Here is a 25,380-nt window from a genome sequence, read left to right as displayed (position 1 = left end):
ATATATATATATATATATATATAATAGTCCACTTGTGGACCTCCGAAAGGACACCACACATGGGGTTCGAATGCAAAGGGGTACGACCGCACTATCTCGTAGGACAAAATGATTGTAGGCCTTTATACTCGACGTAAGAAGGCTAATGGAAGAGAAGATTAGACCATACATACGATTAACCATGAAGGATAGTGGCTCTCGCCTACGCACTTCGATGGGTAATAATATATATGGCCTGAATTACAATGGGTTTCCCCCACCCGATACATCATCTCGAATGGGGTTTAGTAGATGGTGGAATTCAGTTTCCCACGGGTGCAAGCCCCCGTGGTTAACTACATCCCAGACCGGAGCCCGAGAAGACTCTCGATTAAGGATCATACATTATCCTATCCAAAAATGGGACTGACACAAGGGCATAGAGTAAGAAGTCTTACTCAAAGGGAAGAAAGATTCAATTTGGCTTAGTCAGCATGCATGGCTCATACCAGCATTCAGAGGGACTAAGGTGATGAGAAGAAATTGGAGAAAATAAATCAAACACTCAACACATGTGTGAGAGAAGGATGGAGGTGACATCCCTTTCTAATATTTTTTTTTCTTAACTTTCTCCTTGTTAGGATTAAATTTGAGATTTGGGCATTCAATCTTTATATGTCTAGGCTTTCTGTATTTATAAGAAATGACTTCATTAGTAAATTTTGGATTCTCATTCAACTTATCTTTGTTCCAATGTTGATGGCATTGTTGCTTTCTCTTAAGAAAACTTTTGAATTGCTTAGTTATAAGTGTAATATCTTCTTCATCCTCTGGAATTGATTGATCACTATTTGAATCATTAATTTTCAAAGCTATATTTCTCTCTTTCCTTTTGTCACCTACATCATTCTGTCTTTGATTCTGTAACGACCCCAAGATCCGTGTAGCGAAAGGATTCATCTGATCGTTATATTTCCTCTCTTTTTTTCTTTCTTTCTTCTTTCTATCGGTTTCCTCATTTGTTGTTCATATCAATCCATACATACATATATCCAGAGCCAAAGATAATTACATTACAGAAAAGAAACAGCAGCGGATACTATAATTCACATATAATACAACAGCCAGAGTACAGCCAAAAGAGAAATCTACACTAGCCGTACAGGCTACAAAAGAAAGCCTACCAAGGCTACAAAAGAAAAAGCTACAGAACTCGGCAGAAAGATCTTCAAGCTGGAGGCCCTGCACCTGAAATCATTAACCACATATAATGAGCTTACAAAGCCCAGCAGGTCACCAAAGCCTACAACTGAAATCAGAGCACGGCGATGCTATCAATATGCAGGTCAATAAAAATCAAGTCAATCAATGGCCAATGAGTCTATGCAATGCGGAGATCCATCGTCAATAGTTATGGTTATTATCTTTACATCATAAATAGTAGGTAAATAATATAAATTTTATTAATTTTTTTTGAATTTATAAGTTCTCTACCTAAAGCATGCAATGAGGTAACAATCTAAGTAAAACTTGTATGCAAATCAGAAATTAACTCATTTGGTTTCATGCGAAATAGTTCATAGTCATGTAATAAAATGTTCAACTTATATTATTTTATCTCATTTATTCATTCAAAAGTTATGCAAAGTCAATCTCAAATATTTTTTCTAGTTTTGTAAGTAGAAACACGTATATAATCCTCAAATTTTAAAGCACAGAAAAAACTTTTTAAATATTTTGCATTTAGCTATACTGATTCTCTTTCTTTTATAGTCCAATAAGTAAATGGTGTTTCAATTCTAATGCCATCAACCATTCTATTAGGTTTAGTATAACTTTCATGTATACACTCGGTGAAGGCAGAGAACCTTGATGCAATCTTGAAGATCTTCTCTCAAGAACCTCCAAAAAAGATGGGTAGAAACTTGAAAAAGACAAAGAGATCATCACTTTGGGCAATCTTGTGAATCCCTCACAACACCCCTTCAATAGATCTCACTCTACACTCACAAAATCTCTCCTAAACACACTCTGAATGATCCCTCTCAAGAGAAATTCAAAACAAAGGATAATTGAGACAATTTAATGACCCTTTATATAGAAAACATGTGAAACCCCGTCAAAAAACTAAATTTTTCAAGAGAATTGTCCTACGATCGCACTGTATGTTCGTGGATCATCCAGTACAAATAGTTCAAAAAAAAAAAAAAAAAAACCAGGGCTTCATTAAGTATGAACTTGGACGAACTTAGTCTTGTATACTGTTAGTCGTCTATACGAATTCACATCATTCCATACGAATAATTCAAAAAGGAATGTGTTCATTTGTATGAACCTAATTTCATACTCTATATAAATTCACATCGTACTATACAAACAATTCAAAAATGAATGTGTTCATTCGGTACAATCTGGTATGAACCTAATTTTATACTTTATCAATCATCTGTATGAATTCACATCTTACTGTGCAAACAATTCAAAAATGAATTTGTTCGTTAAGTACGATCTGGTATAAACCTAATTTTGTATTCTATTAATCATCTGTACGAATTCACATCATAATATATGAATAGTTCAAAAATGAATGTGTTCATTTGGCACGCTATGGTACATACCTAATTTCATACTCTGTTAGTTGTTTATACGACTTGACATTATATAGTATAAATAGTTCAAAAATTCAAGCCATGATTTGATTAATTGTATTCTGGATGAAAATACATGTCAAATCATATAGTATGCTTAAATATTGCACAATACGACTAGTTTAAAAAAATAATTACACTCCCCCTGTGTCTGCACACGATTACCCAATTACAATCACACTTGCTTAGACTCAAGAAAAAATAGAGATATATAGATTATATTACATGAAATCCTAATCTACCTTCTCTTAAAGTCTTCAGTAATCTGAAGTCATATATGATTTTCCTAAAATGTTAGTACACATAAAAACAAACAGAAATATTCAATATATGCTAGGAGAAATAATAAAATCATAACAATAATATTTTGTTATCATAAAAAATCACAATCACAACCTTGATTCCTGATTTGCAACACAAGGGAACTTCTATGTATACTTTTCTTAGTGTGGTGGGAGGAAACTCCGTGCGGTGTTTAGGGTATGGCGAACGATCCTTATGCGTGCTTTTTAAGCACTTCGGGGAAAAATTTAAGATATGCACTCGCTTAGCATGGCAGGGGATAAATTACATTTTCAAACATATACTTTCGAGGACACATGCACGCTTTTCTTGGTGTGGTGGGGATGAAAACTATGACTATTGTGTCACCCGACACACACCGTACATGTCTTTCTTGACGTGGTGGGCAAGCTAAGACTCCTGTAGTTTCCCCTAAATGGGGGAGATGCCAGGAGGCTGTCAAAATTTCCTCTGAAATCATGCTTAACTTGGACAAAAAATAGGGGACAAGGACTTAACTTGAACTTGAATGAACAAAAAATACTTAAGTGAACTCAAATAATAAATCAAAAATTTCAAATTGAACATAATGCAAAAAAAAATGAACTCAAGAGGAGCATAAGGATTCAGACTTGAATGGATCATATGATATTAAACCTAAACTAAAATGCAACGAACCAAGCTTAAATCAAATAATAAATCACTTGTAATTGTACAATAGAGGACTTGTGGACCCGAGCTTGAATAATAATTAGAAAATCAAAATTTAATTTTATGGATGTATAATTAATTACCCTAAAATCATAAATGTCAATCATTGAATTTGATTATGCAAGTATAGATCAATGAACGAATGAGGGACATTTATTGAAATTCCAATAGGAAATGAATTGTTGATTTATTCACAAATAACAATGCAAGCTCTCAACGAACATGATAACTCACCAATAGTCATATAAAATAAGTACGGTGTACTTGCAAGTAATAATAAAAGAGATGTAATGTAGAAAAACACTTGGTATTTCAACAATCTATAATAACTCGATGGAGAGGAAATACAACAATTTCCTACATGCAAAAAAGGGTCAATACACAATGAATATGTTAATTCGACGTGCCCATTATACATGCAATGCATCATCTAATTCAAAGAAACAGATTATGATGGATGTAGATAATTGCAAGTGACGATAGAAGACTAGGAGCGCACATAATACCATCATTCACAACCAATGCTAAAAGACACTGTAACGAGCATGATACATCTAATGTCACTATTAGCTTGCAAGAAAATGCTTCGAACCATTACAAGTGGTGAAGGGTTGTATATAATGTATACACAGTGTATTATGCATGGACAAGTACGACAAATCTCTAATATATATACGAGTTCCTACAAGCCACTGCAAAGGATTCCTCATTCATACGATGGTCAAATTGCAAATAATGAAGTTTATTGCAAGTGCACATAATGATGTATATGATGATTACGAGTGTCTACAACCTGATATAGGAGACCCCTCATTCATATAGCAGCCTGCTCATAGGTGACTACAAACAATGCATAATAAATGCTATTCAACTCCAAGCAAGCACATTAACTTGACTATAAAATATAACACATCATGAATCAAGCATAAGTACATATGGGAGTCCCTACGAGCCACTGTGGAAGACTCCTTATTTATGTAACAGTCCACCTACGGATGATAACTTGCAACAAAAAAAGGTATTCCTATGGCCATAAAATTGATGTTCAAGTGAATACATTAATTAGCATAGAAATGACTAGAGGGGATATACTGCAAGGGGCACACATAAATACTCATGCGGCATGCTACTTGCAAGGAAAAGGTAGTCGATCCGTGACAAGTGTAAGCACTTTTGAGTGGTTGTAGGATACTTTCCATATGAGTAACCTACTTCCTACAAGCAAATACGGGGATAATTGTAGTAAACACAACTCATATGCATTCAAATTCTGCAGCCAATGAAAATCAAAGGGGACATACAAATTGATCTTTCATCGCAGTTAAAGGAGCAAAAATCATTAGCAAACATATCACTTACAAGTGAGGACATTTGATGTGTAACATTCTCATCAATCCTATACGCAAGAATATCAATCTCCAATATACACTGAAAGTCGAGGCGCAAGAAAACGCATCAATTCTCTAGCCAATATGAATGAAAGAATTATTACGTATGCAATGCATCATATATACATATGAGGCAAAAAATTATAATGTAGATATTCGCAAGTAACAACAAAATATCAGAATCACAGATAATAACATTGCTCACATTCAAATGCTAGTAAGCAAGAGATAGAAGCTCATGATGAATGCAAGTATTTACAAGCGGTAGCATGAGATTCGTTAGTGCACTAAAATTTACTTGTAGAAAGCAACAAGTAGTGCACAACAGTCTGCCTGTATGAAATGAGAAAAAGATGCAATGCGACATAACACCACCAGATCCACAAACTGCGTACAAGAGGATAGAAGTCATATGCAAGCTCTCAAATGGAATGATGTGTACACTCAAATGGCAGTTGCCTGCATAACTAAAATATCCCAAAAATGCCCCACCATATACACCCAAATATGCATGCACACAAACACAGAAGTGCATATTCAAGAACACAACTTGTATACATATATAAATATAAACACGCATGGGCCCAGGTTAGAGTGTTATGAGTACACATGATGTTTTGGGATGTTGTGCGGGTCAAACAATAAACCCAAGTTTGAGCTCGATCTTTATATACTAGTAGATAGGAGTCGACACGACTCAAATCATAAAATAAATATACTGTTGTGACATCGATCGAAATATTTGTTTTATAGTACATATCAGGCCTTCAAGGTTCTTAACAAGAAAAATCTGTTAACAAAACCACAAAGGCAGCAAAGTACTCGATCCTCTATCGATAAATAACATAATCAACAAGGTTTAATCAATAAGTGAAAATGACCTCGAGTACTCTGATGATGGTCATGTTGAATATATATCTCAACCAGATGGGTTAATTCAAAGCATTCAAAACACCTTTAAAATTCCAGTGAAGTCCAAAGCTCCAAAAATATTAAAATTCAAAAATAATAAAATTAAAAATATTTAAAATCAAAATTAACCATTTAAACACTTAAATCAAAATTCATCTATCATCCATAAAAAATCGCTGAGGTGGACAAATTCAAAAATATACTTCAGCTCACTAAGAGATAATGTCTGGTCGAGAATATTATTAGGATTCATTCTCAAATAATCTCTTACAAAAAAGGATGTGGCACGTGTCCTCGAACCAATAGTTTTTCTGCCAAATGACACCGCATGTAAATTTTTATGACCGGGGCCCTATGAACCGAGCGGTTTGCCGCCAAATGGCTCAACTAAATCACAATCATGGATATAGCTCGTATGCTCCTCAATGGCATTAAATCATTTAGATATGAATCAATATTATATGATCATTAGGGCACATAATCCTCTATCAGCTAAGGTGGACTTAAATTTATTCCCTTAAACAAACATCCATCCCAGGTCTACAAGGTACCCTTGGACGAAACATCACATGACTTCCTATAAGGATCCTTGTGTCAGGTCGGGTCGACTACCTCCTTTGACTAAGTAGACCAGGGACCATAAAGACCCGGGATGACAGAACCATGTGATCTTTATCGCGTCCATCATTCATTCCCCCACCATCTGCTTTAAGTTCAAGAGGGTGCAATTTCAATTTTTAAATATCAAACAAATGCTGCTTCTATATCCAAGATACACATAATTCTATGTACCTGATCAGTGATCAACGACTAGCCTTAATTAAAAGTTCCCTCTTGTGACCGGGAGGGGTAATTAACTATAGGGGCTTGTGCCTATAGGAAACCAGAACTCAGAACATAAAGTCCTTGCAAACTGAGAGTGAAATCTTTGGGTAGCGTCTTATCTATAATCCTAATCTGCCTTTTCAAAATTTATCCCGGAACTTAATCCATTAAAACTCCACTTGAAAAGACACTGGAAAGACGAGGCGTGAATTTTCGGAGCCCAAAGAACTAATAGCTTGCAGGACAAAAAAAAAGTACTTGTATAAAGAAAAGAGATGAAGAGTTTTATGTTATTTTGATAACACATTAACTGCATCTCATCAGCAGTTGTTGAGAAATTGAGTTTGTCATCCTTTTTCTTAGATCTTATCGATTTGAAGATCGTAAATATCTATGTTTTGTTCACCTTTTCTATTTTCTTGTAATACGACCGAAGCTTTTATAGAGTAGAAGCAAAATGCAATTATTGATAAATAACTTGAAATTTTGCGAAAACTACAAGCATCAAATGAAGTCGTCACCGTAGAGAATCGGTTGTACCAGAAGACCAGTTGATAATGGGCTTCAACGCCATTCCCATTCAACATTGTCGTATCTCCTTGATTCCACTTGGATTGAAGCAATCACCTCCAACAGGTCTACGGGATGGGTTGATAGGCTTAGTGGGAGATTGCTCAGCTGCCGAACTATGCACTACAACGAAATAGGATTTTTTTTATGCTCCACAGAGCTGAAAGTAATCGTGACCTTGGCTACTTAGTTAGATGAGGTAGTTGATCCAACATGACAGAAGGATTCTTGTCAGCAATCATGGGTTGCTTTGTCAAATGGTGCCTTGTAGACATAGGGTGGATATTTTTCTAGAGAACAAATCTGAATCCACCTTAGCTAACAAAGAATTTTATGCTCTATCGATTATATCTTATTGATTCCTATCTCAAGGATTTAGTATCATTGGAGATTTAATAAAGTGCTATTAATTAAAATAATTATCAAATGCTTCAATGGCCATTAAAATAAGATAACTATCATATTATTTTGCTTGGCTGTAATCTCTCATTTGTGGATAGAATATGACTATTTATCTAAAATGTGTCTCATTTGAGGAAAGGATATGATTTTAATTAAATGCAACATATAAAATTTTCATTATTTCATGGGATATAAATTAATCAGATTAACAAACAAATCTCTTGTTGCTTAACTTGAATCGAATTACTATGACCAGAGTAAGATTCACATTGCCTTTATGCTTTATTATTCAGATTTTGGCTTAAAATAGAGGGCAAATACTTTAAATTCATTTCGACATTGCATGAAACATTGAATAAACATGAAGGTGTAAGAGATTCCAGAAGTCAGCCCGCTGTAGATGAAGATGGAGTTACTATCGACAATGTTTATATTTTGATTATTTATTCTCCTAAACAGTTCTTCCGTTCACTTATTTGCAAGCACACAAAGCACTAGTTAAAAGAACAATTTAAAAAAAAAATATATATGAATCTCGGAACTTTAAGTAGAAGAAGAATTCAGCTTCATTTGGAACGATTTTTTTACTGCATTTAAAAAAAAAATTGTATAAAATTTTATTTTTTATATTAAAAAATTATTCTAAGAAATAATAAAAAAACTATGCCATACCAAACGTTCATCAATTTAAAATCTTGAAAAAAATGCTATCGACAAGTACATCTTGTGACAAGAAAGCTTCATTTTGCATTACAGTGGAAAGATCTGAATCAAGCCTTGGACTCTTATCACTTCTTTAATGCTGCTCTCTACATACAAGTTACTGGAAGTATATCAGAAGCTGCGTATACGCGAGCAATAAGTCAACAGTAGCAATTTCATGTCATAGATAAAAATTTGTATCAGAAGGAATGGCCATGGTTCAATTTGTCGTCTTCTCAAAGAACAGGATTGCAATTCCTCTAGTAACAATCAAAAATCTACTCCAGCACCTAACCTTTCTACAAGAAGTTACAGGGCTCATGGAAGCTGACAAAGCCATTCCTTCTACATCTGCTCGCATAGCTTCAGTTGCCTGATTCATGGAAAGCCTCTGCTGCCATATCGATAGTTTCCAACATCACTCCTTTCAACTGGTTTGCGAAACATAGCACGAGTCTCTGACTCACCACTGTACTCACCTGAACTTTCTCCAGACCTCTGTGAGTTCGACAAATCTCGATTCTGCGGCACACGTCGATGATACTCGCGACTATGACTACGGTACTCTTCGCTGTTTGGTGAGCTCCGGCGATCATATTCATTGGAGTATCCGTATTCAGAAGTGAAATCATCAGTTCCTAGTGCCGTTCTTCGAAATCTCTGGATATCTGCTGAATGCTGACCGGAATCATAAACTTGACTCTGACCAAATTTCATGCCGTTGCTGAGGTCTTCCATATCTCCTTCACTGTCCAGGGCCCTCAAAACCTTTATGCAAGCAGGAAAACGGAGGATGTAAAGAATTTCTTGCTCAATCACTTGAAATCAAGTGAGGGACTCAATTTTTATTGAAAATGGTACAGGCTGCTTAGGTTGAAGTGAAGGTTCTACTACTAACAGAAGCCACTTTAATGGAATAGTTTTAAAAAAAATGTCCAGAAACAATTACCTGAACCATACGAGGTCGTTTAGGAGCAGAATGTCGAACACATGCAGCAGCCGCTTCAATCATTCGGAACATCTCATTCTTTGCATAGCAATTCTCAAGTCTTTGGTCGACTAGTTGATCACAGTTTCCAGTTTCAAGGGCATGAACAAGGAGAGGCCGAGCCTGCAAAGAACAGCAAAACATGCTGGTTTCCATGAGTCTATATCATTGCAGAATGCAAGCAACTAAAAAAGATACTTGTGTTTATAAACTCGAGAATTGGAGAGAATAAGTAGGAAGGACGTTAACTTGCTTATTAAGGCTTCGTTTAAGATGACTTTCTTAATTCTTCTTAAAACAGCTTTCTAGTAGAAAAATTAAAATTTTTATACTAAGAAATTGCTTTGAGAAGCAGTAGGAAAAAAGGAAAGGATTTTAGTATGGACCACTTGATCAGGAGTGGTAGTGATGTAACCCAGTCAAAATAAAAAAAATCAAGGAAAGTTTGGCTGAAGATTTAAAATATAGCGTTCATGGGAGGCAACCCAAATATGTTGTGCATAGTTTAGAGCAATTTAGATGCTTTTCAATATTTGGTATTGTTCTATTTATCAGTGGTATAATTTACTTATTATTGTGATTGTTTGTGTTATTATTGTTATAGTTCAATTTATATTTAAATAAAATTCTCACTATTGCTAACAGTTGAAAATGTCCTCTACATAACACTTGCACTTTGATTGCTTATTTAGCTAAAAAAAAGCAATTAAATATTATTTAAAATTAAAATAATACTAAACTCTAGGTGATAATTTGGATGAATAAAAAACTATAGTTTTCAATTTGAAAATCATAGTAACTAACTAAAGAAAATCATCTAAGTATTGTCTTGCTTCGAACATAAGTGCCATACACATAAGCACAGGCTTATAATTAAAGGATTAATATTTGAGTTTAGAGTAAGAGGGTGTGTAGATTAAATTATAAAAATCATTGTAAACTTAAATATGGAATTAGTGAGCGTACTAACAACATTATATTAATTCAATTTAGGATTACTTGAAAGAATAAAAAAATAAAGATATTCAAAATCATTATGTACTAAAAAATTAAAAATACGAAAAATATAAATATCAAAAGAAAGTAAGAAAAAGAAAAAGAAAAATAAGTACATCAAAAATTGGTATCTGATAAAGCTCTATTCCTAAGGGTAATCAAATATTAAAATCAAATAGGAAAATATAAGAAAACTAATACATATGACGATTTTCAAATGAACATCTAATTTAACTACAATCACAAAATTTTTTTGAATGATATATTATTCATATTTAAAATTAGTAGTCATCATTGCTCTTACACTTGTGATGAATAGGTTCAAATTAAGCAAAACAAGGATGATTGTTTAAGATAATTACTTATGATCATTACAATTAAAATTGCTTAATTTTGATCATTCCAAATTTACAATAAATGGTGAAGTATTTTCTCACATTTTGATAATCATATGTAGTCAATTTTTATTTTAGGCTACTAGGCTAATTAATAGATGATTACACCACTGCTTGAGAACAAGTAAGAGTTTAAGCTGCGGAGAATTTATTAAGTGTAAATTTTATAGTGTTTTACTATCTTAAATATCAGTAAAAATATCGTTTGCAGTCGTTATTATGCAAAAATGTTTAAGGAAAGAGGAAAAAGTTCACAAGTATTGAACCAACGCCGCAGTGCACTAACTATTAGTGTCGCAGGATCCACAACGCCCCAATGCCAGATCAAGCAATCGCAGCGTCAGAGCCTCGGGAAATATGACAATTAATTTAACACCTCGGGGTATCTAAAGCCAGCGCTTCATAATGCCACAGCTAAAAAAATCAATGTTGCAGCACCTGAGTTTTGAGAATTTGAGCATCGGAGCGCCTAACTTTATAACACCGCAGCGCCGGATTGCACATTCAAGTGTCGCAGCGCTCAACTTTCAGAGCGTCATGACAGAGTAGTTGATTAAAGATGGAGCTATGCTGAATCAGCCAAGCAACGCACCGGTTCAACAATTAGATGCACCGAATCATCCCAATGCCACAACAAAACAAGCCCAACAGCGATGAGGCGTTAGTTTATTTCATAAAGCTATGGCACCACTAAGTCGAGCGTCGTGGCGCCTGAGTCTATTTCTATAGAAGTATAAATAATTTTTTAGTTAGTTTGAGTGGGAGTTCTGTCATATTATATCTATTTTAGTCAGACTGTAGTACCTCCATAGCTGTCAATGGCGTAAAATAGCGCGCGCCATGGAGCACGGCGCGGCGCGGCGCACCTACGGCGCCATGTTCATGGCGAGGCGCATGTGTTTAAAATAGCGCGCGCTATTTGCTCCACATGTGAGCCATGGCGCATTGCACATGGCGCAAAATAGCGCGCCAAATTGTTTTTAAATTTTGGTATACTTATGAATATTTTTTATACCGCTCGGTACCGCTAGTTACATGACATGCTCGAACCCCGCCAGGGGGCAGCGCCGCCTTGGAACCCCGGCAGCCCCCATATTATGTTTCTTGGACAATATTATGTTTCTTTTATCTAAATATGTTTGCTTTTAGGTGATCATAAAATGTCAAATTCAGTTCTTATAGGATTATGAAGTAGCGGTACCGAGGGTGATGAAGAGAATTATGTTAATAATATTTCATATTCATGCTTATTATTTTATAATTTTTATATAGCTTGCGCCATGTTCAAAATAGCGCGCGCCGCGCCGTACGCTATGCGCCATGGCTCCAAATGGACCTCTGCGCCATGGTGCGCCATTCGCCATTAACAGATATGAGTGCCTCCTTAGAGTAAAGTTTAAGAGAGTTCATGGGAGAGAAGGATACTACATTTTGGAATTATTAACCTGTGTCTTTGTAAGCAATCAGATATTTGGAGGAGAAAAGAGTATGGAGAATGCATTTGCACTATTAGGGTCACATCTAAAATAACTTTTACTCCTGTATTTCTCTTTTATGTAAGCAATGAAATTTGATTTTTTTTTTGCATTCCATGTATGACTAATTCCATAGTTTTGAGCTAATGATGTGAATCTAATGTTAATGCTAATGTAGACTACGCGCTTTGAATGAGAAATGGATGTTTTTAATATCTCTCGATCTTAATTTAATATAATATATACAGTGGTCATGTGTGTAGTTAATAACTAGTGTGATATATTTCCTCAATAGAGGACTATTGAAAAACATAGGAGTATTAGAATGGAGTATTTGCATGCTTAGATATCAGATGTTTAACCTTCTATGTTCTATGAAGATAAAATCAGTGTAGGAAGACCATAAATCTCCCTATACATCCCTACAAAATTGATAGAAATCTAAGGATGCATATGCTTTGATCCACATAAATAAAAGTCTCATTAAGAAAACTTTGATAATTTGTATTCATTAGTAAAAAAATATTTTATTATCTAGTATCTTATCTTTTCTTTTGCAATCCTCTGTATTGATACAACTCAATCATTATTTTCAATCAGTAGGATAAACATTCTAGCTATAGTAGGCAACAATAGCTCATTTGCATGTTAGCATAACACTTTCTTGTAGGATTGACACTCTCTTTATCACTTTATTACTTGATCGACATGTGCGCATGCGTGTTTAGTGGGTACTACATATCAAATAAAATCTAAACATATGTCAACCCATAGCATAAACATAGTTCATACATTCAATGCAACACCACACACACACCCATTAAAGGCCAACACTTCATGTGACCAAATCATCCAAGGCAACTCTTTCTAATCTTATCTGCCATTGAAGCTACTCAATCCTATACTCATTTCACTTTTTGTCTCTAAGCGTAAAGCCAATAGCCAAGTTTTACAAAAAAATAGAATATATTTGGGTCAAAGCCAAACAACATTAGATATAAAAAAATAAAATAAAAAAAACATTAGATATAATGTATTTCGAACTGCATTCTTTTTCTTTTCTAAAATATAGAGGTGATTTTGACCTAAATACAAATTTTATTTTGGCAAAGGATTTTTCAAAACGATTAAATCATCATAAAATCTTTGCACTTGAATTTCACAATAATATAGATTGCAAAGGCCACTATAAATTATTATGTTTATATTAAAATAAGATTAACCATAGCCACTAACCTATGATGTATCAAAACTCATAAAAATCTATTTATAGTGGCCTATGAGAAATCCAATGAAGCATAAACAACAACGACATGAAGCATTTATCTCAACTATATAAATACTTTTTCTTCATATTGTCCTATTAAGAGTAAAATTCTCATTTAAATATAATAAAAAAGATTATTTCTAATACTTTCTAACCAATCTTTTTTAGGTATACCTTTATATTTCTTAACATAAACCTGATTTAATATATTTACTCTCATAACCAAATCATTAGAAGGCTGACGTTTTATCTGACCAAATCAGATAAGGCGAATCTCTCTAATCATATCTTCCACTAGAGGTACTCCAACCATTTCCCATATATACTCATTTATTCTATCTCTAAATGTAAAGCCTCTCATCCAGTAAGCATCCTCATCTCTACAATACTAAACTTAATTTTATGTTTCTCTTTTAATGAACAATATTTTGTGCCATAAAGCATCCAGGTCTCACTATCATCTTATAAAATTTTTCAATTAAGTTTGAGAGGTACTTTTCTATCACGCAATAAGTCTGATGCATTTATCCACTTCAACCATCCAACATGAAATCTACTAATAATATCCCCATTATTTCACCATTGCTTTGAAAAATAGACCTGAGATATCTAAAATATATAGTCTTTTAATGACTTGATCATCCAAAATGATCTATTACGACTAAAATTATACTATATGTATTCAATTTTAGATCTACTCAAACGAAAACCTTTAGACTCTAAGGTTGACCTCAATAATTCAAGTTTTTCATTCTACTGTCTCTCAAATCATATCAATAAGAAGAATATCAACATAAAAAATAATGCACTAGGGAAAATCCTCTTACAAATGTCTAGTAAGAGCATCCATGACTAAAGCAAAAAATATGGCTTAAAGATGATCCTTATGTAATCTAATTAAAATAGAAAAATGCTTGGTCAAACCACCTAATATTTGAACAAAAGTAATAGCTTTTGCATAATTCTTAAGGACTTGAATATAAGCATTATTAACTTTTTTTTTCTTTTCTAGAAGTCTCCAAGAGTACTTCTCGTGGAACTTTATCATATGTTTTCTCTAAATTAATAAATATCATATATAGATCATCCTTATTCTCTCTATGCTTTTCCATCAAATCTTTCAATAAATGTATAGCTTCCATAATAGATCTACTAAGTATAAGTCCAAACTGACTTTAAGAAACATTAATATCACATCGTAACCTATGCTCAATTACTCTATCACATAATTTTAATGCATGTCATACTAACTTAATTCCTCTATAATTAGCAAACTCTTGTTCATTACCTTTATTCTTAAAATTCATAACCAACTCACTCCACCATGCATCTGATATATTTTGTCTTCAAAATAAAATTCAAAAGTTTAGTAAGCTAAGAAATTTCTTGATCTTCTAATCATTTCCACAACTCTATTTGAAAAATCGTCAAGTGTCACTGCTTTTTCAAACTTCATTTTCTTTAAATTTGTACAACTTTGATTTTACTAATACGACGATAAAAACATAAATCTCTATTTTCATAAAGGTGTTTATGTCACTAAAATCAATCGTATTCATACAATCCTTCACTGAAAAACTCATCAAAATATTTCATCCACCTACGTTAATTATCCTCTTCTGAGGAAAGCATTTTTTTATCTTCATCCTTAACTCATTTCACTTGAACTAGATCCTTCATTCTCCTATCTCCTTGTTTAGCTAACTTATACATACATCTTTCACCATCTTTAATATCTAATCTATTATATAAATCACTAAAAACTAAATTCTTTGTATCACATATTGTTTTCTTAAAGACACTACGAGACTCTTTATATATTTTCCAATTTTATGAATTTTTACATTTAAATCAATTTTTATAACAAATTTTATTATTTTTTAACTTTTCTTGTACATTTTGATTTCACCACCAATTACTTTTATTATTAGGAGCTTTTTCTTTTGATTTTTCAAGCACATACTTTGCAACTTGTTTAATATCACTAGCTACTTTTTTCCACATAACATTAGCTTTCTTCTGAACAACTCAAATCTTAAAATCTTGAATTTTACCACAAAAAAATAATCTGACCATAGTGGAAAAAAAAAATTATAATGACATGGAATGAAATCGGTCTATATTCCTTCTGAACATACCCATTCAACCAAGCTCTCATCCCCCATTGGTTGACTAGCATCAACTGGCTTACGTCCAGTTATAAGTTCTAGTAGTACAACACCAAAGGAGAAAACATCGGATCTATCAGTCAACTTTCCACTTGATGCATACTCTGGGGCCAAGTATCTGAAATCAGAAAACGCACATACAACATTTTTAGTTCCAAAATGAGAAGTATATAATAAAGCTGGCAAAAAACTAAAGGATTTAGGTCACTAAGAAAAAAACTGAGCATGGTAGAAATAAAATTTTAAGATGGATAAATGTAAACCTTACCATTCTATGAGATGCGAAATAGAAATATCATCTCTTACGCATAAAAGTTTAGAAGAAAAAAAAAATCCTAGTGGGTTGAATTTGAAGAATGGAAAACAAAGCATGCAACAATAAGGCAAGAAAATTGAATTCATGTAACTAGTAAAGGAACTGGTAGGCTAACTTGATGTTGTGAGAAGAGATCTACAAAAGTTGGAGTTAACATGTAGAAGGTTCAAAAGTGGATTCATAAACTGGACCATTAATATTTGGAATAAGGATAAGTGATATTGATATAATGAAGAGGACGATGATTTCTGTTGAGCATGCCATCAGGAAATTAATGACTGAAAAAAATCGAGCAGTTTTCAATTTCCCATTGTAACAAAAAAAAAAAAAAAAACTTGTAGAAAAAAGTCTATAACCCACCCAAAGGTTCCCATGACACGAGTAGACACATGCGTATGAGTATCATTTGAAAGTTTTGCAAGGCCAAAATCAGCAACCTGTAATCATCATCTCACATATCAATCTGCTAAAATTTGATGTCATAAAGCCAATAATCAACCATATTAAATTTAGTTTACATGCCTGTGCTTCCCAATCATTATCTATAAGAATGTTAGCAGATTTAATGTCCCTGTGGATGATTCGAGGGTGGCCTGTAGAGACACATGGTTAGAAAAAAAGAGCTAATATGAGATGATATAGGATTTAAGCGGACTTACAGTCTTCATGCAAGTATGCCAATCCTTTGGCTGAACCAATTGCAATCTTTAGCCTTTTTGGCCAGTCCATAACAGGCAGCCACTTTCCTGATCAGTAAGGCATTAAATTCATCTCAATTCAGTATTTTGTTTTGCAATTTATCAATTAATACATAATGCAAATGAACAAAATTACCATGTAAATGATGCTCCAGAGTTTTATTCGGAACAAATTCATAAACAAGCAATCGCTGAGTTTCAAATATGCTATAACCCACAAGAGAAACCAAATGACGATGGTGAACACGACTAATGATCTCAACCTCTGCTCTAAATTCTCTCTCTCCTTGACCACCGCCTGCTTTGAGCTGTTTCACTGCAACGCATTTCCCATCAGGAAGGGCACCCTTGTATACACACCCAAAACCACCTTCACCAATGAGATTTTCATGAGAAAACCCATTTGTTATTCCCATCAGCTCTTCATAGTTGAACCATGACTTACTGCCAGATGGGTCTGGCTGCGAGTAATAGTCTTGTCTCCGCTGACTGCCATACAAGCCAGAGGTATTCGATAATTGTGGTGGAGATCCATAATGTTGTTCTGAAAAGTTGGGATGCCCCATGGGGTTTTCATTTCTATGGTAATAATTATCTGCAAACACAAAATACAAATCATTATCATCACTAAAAGTGTTTGTTTCCAAATAAAACATTGTTCTTGACAGACTACAAAAAGGATTGATATATCCCTTCCTTAAATGATTTACATTTCCACTTTTAAATTCTTTTAAAGGCTTAAAAGAAATAAACCAGGGAGGTTTCCTATAAGCCATTCAAGAGCATTTAGAAAGTAGAGCAAATAGCTTTGGATTCAAATATCAAGAGTCTTAACAAAGAAAGGCAAACTAAATCATCAATTACTACAATGTTAATATTCTACCTGACTTAACAGAAAAGCTAGGCGGCTGCCGGTAGTGATCAACCAAAGCATCCAATCTTTTCTTCTTCCTCCTTGAGATCACAAAGAAAATAGTCACCAATGTAATCGCAACTCCAACAAGGACCAAGCTAACTATAGCTCCAGTGGAAGTACCTCCTTTATCAACAGAAACATTGGATGATCCTATCGAAGGAGGACTCACGTGTGGGGTGGTTTGAGTTGGTTTTTCATCCAAAGAAAGGGAATCAGAAGGCGTCGCTGGGGAGCCATCTATAGATCCCTGTGAAGAATTAGGCTGAGACGGTTTTGATGGTGATTTCACATCACCACCAGGAGGAGACTTGTCAGCATTCTGGTTACCCTGCGAAGGTGGAGATGGTAAAGATGAGGAGGAGGAGGAGGATTCATCTGAAGCAATAGAATTTGGGGGTGAAGGAGAAGAGCCAGATTTTGATGAAATGGGTGGAGACGAATCTCCATCTGAAGATTTGCTCTGTGAAGGAGAATCTGATTGAATAGGGCTTGGAGGTGAAGGCGGGGGTGGTATTAATGATGGAGGAGATGGTGAAGAAGATGATGAATTAGAAGTCCCTGGAGTTGACGATGAGCTAGGCTTTGATGGTGGAGGCAATATGCTAGAAGGCGATGAGGGTGGTGAGGTCAAGCTAGACCCTGCTGAAGGCGGTGAAGAGTTAGACGCTGGCGAAGGTGGCGAAGAGCTAGAGTTTTTAGAAGGAGGCGATGAGCTAGACCCTGCTGAAGGCGGTGAAGAGCTAGACGCTGGCGAAGGTGGCGAAGAGCTAGACCCTGCTGAAGGCGGCGAAGAGCTAGAGTTTTGAGAAGGAGGCGACGAGTTAGACCCTGCTGAAGGAGGTGAAGAGCTAGACGCTGGCGAAGGTGGCGAAGAGCTTGAGTTTTGAGAAGGAGGCGTTGATCTAGACCCTGCTGAAGGCGGTGAAGAGCTAGACGCTGGCGAAGGTGGCGACGAGGTAGAGTTTTGAGAAGGAGGCGATGAGCTAGATCCCAACGAGGATGGTAAAGAATCGCCCGAGTTCGCATTGTCCGAAGAAGAGGAATTTTCAGAAACAGGCGGAGAATCAGACTCAGACATTTCCAAAATTTTCCTTCCCCTTAGCCGTTTTATTATTTACCTCAACTAATCATGAGAATTCTTCTACACAAATTCAAAAAACGAGGCAGCGTTCAAATCCTTCACTTCTCAGCGACAGAAAAACCTAAACCATGAAATCAATTTCCCCAAAACAATAAGAGGAGACGAAGCTTAGATGCTATTCTAATCTAAACAAACCTAAAATCTATTTTGTTTCAAGATGTATCTTCATTGCGTTCGTTCGTTGTCGTCCTCCTGCACCGGTGGACAAGGAGCCATCTTTCCGTGATTACGCCTCCTAGTGTCCAGAGGCTGTTCAGGAAAAATGGTCTCCCAAAACGGATCGACCAAAGGCTGAGAACTTCCGCCATGGACAAGTTACCGATAATAGGAAAGAAGCACAGCCAGAAAAGACTCTGGAGCGGAGCTCGTCCACAAGCAAGGAACCGACTCCGCGATTTTAGAAAGCTTCGGCAATTTGGCGCTAAAACAAACTAGAACTACCGGCTTTACACGTTTTGCCCGTTTAAGCCCGTCATTCTAAGGTGACCGGACATATTTTTATAATTTATTTGTTTTATTTTGAATATCATACATTATATCTCAATATAACTGAATTATTAGACAAAGACAACTAGATTATCGAAGATTGTTAAATTATGAAATAAATATAATTAAACTTCAAATCTAAGACTCTTTGACTGATGGTCAAAACACTCAACCAATAGTTCAAAGCCAACTGCATTTGTTTAATAATTTAGATTATATATCTAAGAATTTAATTGTATTATCTAATAATTTTGTTGCACTTAGGATTATGATATATGATAAAATTATGATACACGATATTAAGATCACGTGTCAAAAAATAGTGTCATCATCATATATCCAAATATCTCAAAGGATTGATTCGAGTCAAATTGATCTACTTTGATGCAGCTCAGCCAAATCAGAGGGATGAATGGAATGAACTCACTAGTTTCATTGGGAATCCACCTTGTTCAGTGTGAACTTGCCAAATTTGTCATAATTTGCAACATTTTATGTTAACTTGCCAAAGACATTTGTAACATGTCATGTTGAACTTGTTTGTGAGCATTTTTTGGTCCAAAGGTTCATTAACCTACTTGCATAGGTTTTAGAGTTACTCGGTAGCATTCTATCAAACAAGTTGGCAACTTCATCAAAATTGACTTCAGGCAATTATATATATATTTCGATCATAAGACTCATATTTACAAACAAGCAGTTATTAAAGTATTATTATGTATTCTCTTATTTTAAAGCTAAAATGTAGCTTCACTTGTAGAGCTAAACCTTGGCTTAAGCCTTTACACAAAGGGATAGGTGGTAGGCCTAACATATAAGGCTTTGTTTGGGATGGCTTTCTTCCATCTTCTTAAAGTAGCTTTTTAATACAAAAATTAAATTTTTTTACTAAAAAGTTATCCCAACCGATGCTTAACAATTATTTGTAATTATATCTTGTACTTATGGTAATATAGTAAAATCATATGGCCTATCTTTCTGGACTCTTTCCCTATTTCTCTCTCAATATTTTTGTTATACTTTTACTATTAGTCTTATTAATAAGATTCTTTTATTAAGTATAAATATATTTGAATTCAACATCTTCAAAGGTGTGGTCAACATGGGTCTTTGCCAAGAGCCATAAGCTAGCACTATGAGTAGCAAAATATTGATTATTTTATAAACATAGTTGTTGCAACCTAGTTTTCATAACTATGTTTTATATTGTGTGTGTTTTTTATGATTTCAAATATTATTATTTGATTAATGTTTCTCCTAGCATATACTGGATATATTACTTTGGTTGTTTGTGTATACTAACATTTCAGGAAAATTATACTCTAAATTGTTAAAGACTTCAAGACATATTAGATTAGGATTAAATGTATTTAAAGTCAATATTTTTTATATTTTTCTTGAGTGTGAGAGTGTGTGATTGTATTTGGATAATCGTGCACACACACACACACACTAGGGAGTGTTAAAACTTGTAATTTTTTAAACTAATCGTACTATACAATTTTGGATCGTTCGGGATGATTTGTCCAGGTAGTTCCTCCAGCAAGCAGCTAATCAAATCATGAACGAAAAATTTCTAAGTAGTGTTCGTACTGTACGAAGTTGCCTTCGTACAGACGATGTCTAGAGTACGAAATTATTTCGAACATTTTCATCCTTACGAACAGGTAAATTTTTTGAACTGTTCGTATGGGATGATCTTGAGTTTATACAGATGATGTCTAGAGTATGAAATTAATGTGAACATTTTAGTCCATATGAACAGGTAAATTTTTTGAACTGTTTGTCCGAGACGATCTTGAGTTCTTATAGACGACGTTCAGAGCACAAAATTGATGTGAATATTTTCGTCCATACGAATAGTAAAGATGGTTGATCTAATAGTACAGGGCGATATATTGTTCGTACTGTACGATGTGCATGTAGGAAAATATTTCATATAAGATCCTATGAGCAAAACTTTGAACTATTCATACGTAGGATCTTCGATCATACTATATGATTGCAGATGGTCAAATTTCAAATTATCAGTTTTTTAGATGATTGTTCATGCTTTTCCTATGTAAAGTCCTTAGAAACTGATTTGGACGAATCCTTCTTCATTTTTCTTGAGAGAAAAAGTGTGAGAGTGATTTGTGAAGTGTTTGAGAGAAAGAACTTGTAATTTAAGAGTGTAAAGAGTTCACAAGGTTACTCAAAGATGAGAATCTCTTTATATTGTAGTAAATCTCTTCCTTACTTCTTTGAAGATGTGCGAGAGAAGATCTTTGAAGAAGATCTGATTCTATGTCGACACTTGGAGTTTGTGAATGGACGTCGGTTCTTTGCTGACACTAGGAGGGTGTGAAAGGAGGCCAATTCTTTGCCAACACCAGGAAGGTATGAAATGATGCTAGTTCTCTGCCAACACTTAGAAAGTGTGAAATGACGATGGTACTCTACCGACAGTTGAAGGGTGTGAAAGAACAATGGTACTCTGCCTCACAGGTGATTAGTAGAAGAGAAAAATTGTAAAGGCTTCTTCGCCTTGCTGTGGGGGCAAAAGGAGAGTTACTTTGGTAATAGTGAAATACCTGAAGAGGGAGTCTTCAGAGAGTGGATGTAGGTCCAGTTGGACTGAACCACTATAAATTACTGTGTTCTTTTTAAATTTATGCATTTTTTATTTTCCTGCAATTTTGTTTTTTGTAGTTGAAAATTTTCTTTGTATAAAAATTAATAAAATGATTTTCATAAATTTCCAAGAGAATTTTTAAAATAACCAATTCACCCCCCTCCCCCCTTCTCTTGGTTAAGATTGGGACAACTGTTATAGGTTTAACAACCTATACGGGCTTTTATATAGAAAGCCAATTATTGTCACCAAAAAAGCAACTGATTGAGATAGAAGAAAGTATTATAATACGACGTAAGGAGTATTGGAGCATATTCCTAAAGCTATAATGATGAAGATGCTAGAAAGATATTTCAATTTTGTTTTACAAAAACAATATTAATGTGTAAAGACAATGACATTAAATTCCGAGATAGATTTGACCGACCACCCAGACAACCATGAAACATTAAGACCACTATTTTAGTAAGTTAAGGCACAATCCCAATAAAGTTTAAAATTTTGCTTTAAAATTTATATTAAGAAAAGTCAAATCTAGTTGACCATGTGACATACCTTAAGACAGTTACTTCGTTGTTCAATATTTATGATGTAATAAAATGCTATTATTCTTTACGACATTTAAAGAAGAGATTTTGAGATAGTTTTAAAAAAAAATTTACCCAAAAGTATCACAAATTTAATTAAGTTCAAATGGATATTTATTGAATAATTTGTAAGTGCTCAGAAATAGTTGAACAACTTGCAAGATTTGTTGAAATCAGACAAAAACCCATAAAATCATTATGAAAATTTATCACTCATGTCTACCATGAGATATTAAATTCCAAAGCTTTGGAACCTATTATTACCCTTGCATTAAATCAAGGTCCTAGTTAGTGAATTCTAATATGCACTTAGATTGAAGTAAACAAAATCTTTGACCAAAATTGTAGAACTCGCCAGCAATTACATAAAGAGAAAGGAATACAACTATAATAGCCTCAAGCTAAATTTTAAAAAATTCACTAAGAAAGTGTTGTGGTGTTGAACCTACAAAGCTTTGTGATGCCAAGATATTAATTTTTTTTAGAATTTAAGTATTTACAACGAAGCTAGGATCCTGAGCGCACCAATGTTAGGAAAAAAAGTTATTTTTAAAATAAAAAAATAAAAAACATTTTGATAAAACCCTCAACCAAGCCATCTCCTCCCCCCATTTTATTTGCATGTCGAGTTAGAGAAGAGAGAGAAGAGAGAAAAAAAGAGAGAGAAGATGAGAGAGAAAAAAAGAGAGTTGGCCACGAGCATGTATATATAATTTGAGTATCCTAGGAAAACTCCATCATATTTGAGGTAAAACTTTCCTTGTAGAGATTTCCTATTATTTTGGATGAACACATTACATCCAAAGACTTGAAGGTGAGAGAGGTTTGGTGTCCTACCCTTAAAAATTTCATAGAGTGTCTTATTTAGCTTGTATCTAACATTAACCTTATTCATGACATAAAGGCTACATTTATCTCTTCTGCCCAGAAGTATTTATGGAGTGAGTATTAAGCTAACATGGCATTAGCAGCTTTTACCAAGTTCTTATTCTTTCTTTCAGCAATCCCATTTTATTGAGAGGTTCTAGGAGCTAAAAAATTATGATCTATCCCTTGCTCCTAATAGTAAGATTCAAATTTTTTATTTTCAAATTCGCCATCATGATCACTCTAAATGGTCAGAATTTCATAGGCTAGCTTTCTCTAAATCTAAGTGAAGAATGTCCTAAACTCCTTGAATGATTCACTTTAATGAGATAAGAATCTCACCCAAGTAAACCTCGAGTAATTATCAACAATCACATACCCAAAGACTTTCCCTCTTAGGCTTGTAGTGCCAACGAGTCCAAAGAGATATATGTGAAGGACTTATAAAAGTTTGCTAGTGCTAATGTCCTCAATTGAGTGGAAGGAGGATTTGACTTGCTTTTCCAACTAACATGCATCACACAGGTGATCTTTAGTGAATTCTAGTATGGGTATTCCTTTTACTAAGTCTTTTTAAGTGATTGTTCTAAGATTTTTCTTGCTTGCATGACACAGTCTCCTATGCTATAATTAAGATTCATCAGTAACAGTTTTTAGTAGAATCAATGTAATATAGATCAAGTATGTAAATATTGTTAATTATTTTTAGGTGCAAGATAGTATTTCCATTTAAGCTAACCATGTAGTTGGTAGATAAAATTTTTATAATGAAACCCTTATCAGGAAGTTGGCTAATGCTGAGTAAAATTATATTTTAAGCCATCTACCAGTAAAATATTTTCAATCATGAAATTTTTTGAGTTGCTAATTACACATGATCCAACCACCTTCCTAGTGGTGATATCTCCAAGTGTTACTATTCCCCATTCCCTAGCCCCCAGCATGATGAATTACTTTTATCTCCAATCATGTGCTTTAAACATCTGCTGTCTAGGTACCACATGCTCTTATAGGGCCTTTTATGAGAGCATCCCTACAAAATCATCAAGGGTTAGATTTAGGAACCCAAACTAGTTTGGGTTCCACCTTATGTATTGAAAGATGATATATTTGCATGTTATGCTTTGGTCCACGCAATTTTGGCCTCCACACCAAATGTGTTATATAGTGGATAGTGCATGTGTGGGAGATATATCCTAGCATGCCACAAGAAAAACATCTAACTCATGAGAATGGATTTATAAATTTATTTGGGTTATGGTGTATCATCCTAGGTTTAGATGATACATGCTGTGTTGATGTTTTGTTATCTCTAAGGGAAGTTAATTTTTCTTGCATAATTGTTTTGCACTTTTCAAGAATGAATTATCAACTTTTATCAGATTCATCTAAATATACTTTTAATTCTTTAAATGAATATTTTAATTTAATATGAAATGCTTTCAAGGAATCATGCTCGATAGTTAAGTCAAGATGCTTTTTGTTAAATCCATGAAATTCATCAAGCATGAGTATATGATTGTTATCCAAAGTAGAGTAGTCTTTTCTAAGACATTCATATTATTTTATAGAGTTAAAAAATCAAAATTAAGGTATGCATATATTTGCTTTAGCTTCCTATAAGCATTATGAATTTTTTTAGAAACTTCAAACTGTTCATCATAGGAAAGCTCGCATACCTCCTCTTGATCGAAATGATTAAGATGGTTATCTTCCATTAGGCACAGGCCAGTTACCTCCTCTTCAGCTTCTATCTCAGATGAGTCTGAAGTTGAGTCTACCCAAAAAGCTTTTTAAGCATGTTAGTTACTCTTTTCAATTTGGTTTTTTCTTCACCCTTTTTTTATTGGGTGCGCTTTAAGATTTAGACAATCAATCTTCATGTGCCCTAGCTTCTTGCATTCAAAATAGATAACATTAGAAGAAGTTTTGGAATTTTTATTAGATTTACCTTTATTCCATTGCTTATGATGTCCTTACTTTTTCTTCAAAAATCTTTTGAATTGTCTTGTCATTAGTGCTATGTCATCATCGCCTTTAGATAAAG

At 34.2% G+C, this 25,380-nt stretch overlaps 1 protein-coding gene across 1 annotated transcript; it reads right to left on the bottom strand.

Moving 5' to 3' along the window:
• Nucleotides 1-8,409: 8,409 nt before the first annotated feature.
• On the bottom strand, nucleotides 8,410-19,214 carry LOC110100417 (proline-rich receptor-like protein kinase PERK13). Its single transcript, XM_020827914.2, has 8 exons — nucleotides 17,606-19,214; nucleotides 16,859-17,317; nucleotides 16,684-16,770; nucleotides 16,547-16,617; nucleotides 16,385-16,461; nucleotides 15,679-15,826; nucleotides 9,369-9,530; nucleotides 8,410-9,187 (listed from the first exon to the last, which is right to left on the bottom strand). Exons 1-8 carry the CDS (start codon nucleotides 18,714-18,716, stop codon nucleotides 8,798-8,800), a joined length of 2,505 nt encoding a protein of 834 aa, XP_020683573.1. The 5' UTR covers nucleotides 18,717-19,214; the 3' UTR covers nucleotides 8,410-8,797.
• Between the last annotated feature and the right edge of the window lie 6,166 nt (nucleotides 19,215-25,380).

Source organism: Dendrobium catenatum, unplaced genomic scaffold (genome assembly GCF_001605985.2).
Source record: "Dendrobium catenatum unplaced genomic scaffold, ASM160598v2 fragScaff_scaffold_357, whole genome shotgun sequence".
Classification (NCBI taxonomy): domain Eukaryota; kingdom Viridiplantae; phylum Streptophyta; class Magnoliopsida; order Asparagales; family Orchidaceae; genus Dendrobium; species Dendrobium catenatum.
The sequence above is the reverse complement of the archived record's forward strand: the minus strand, read 5'-3'. Positions and strand labels throughout refer to the sequence as shown.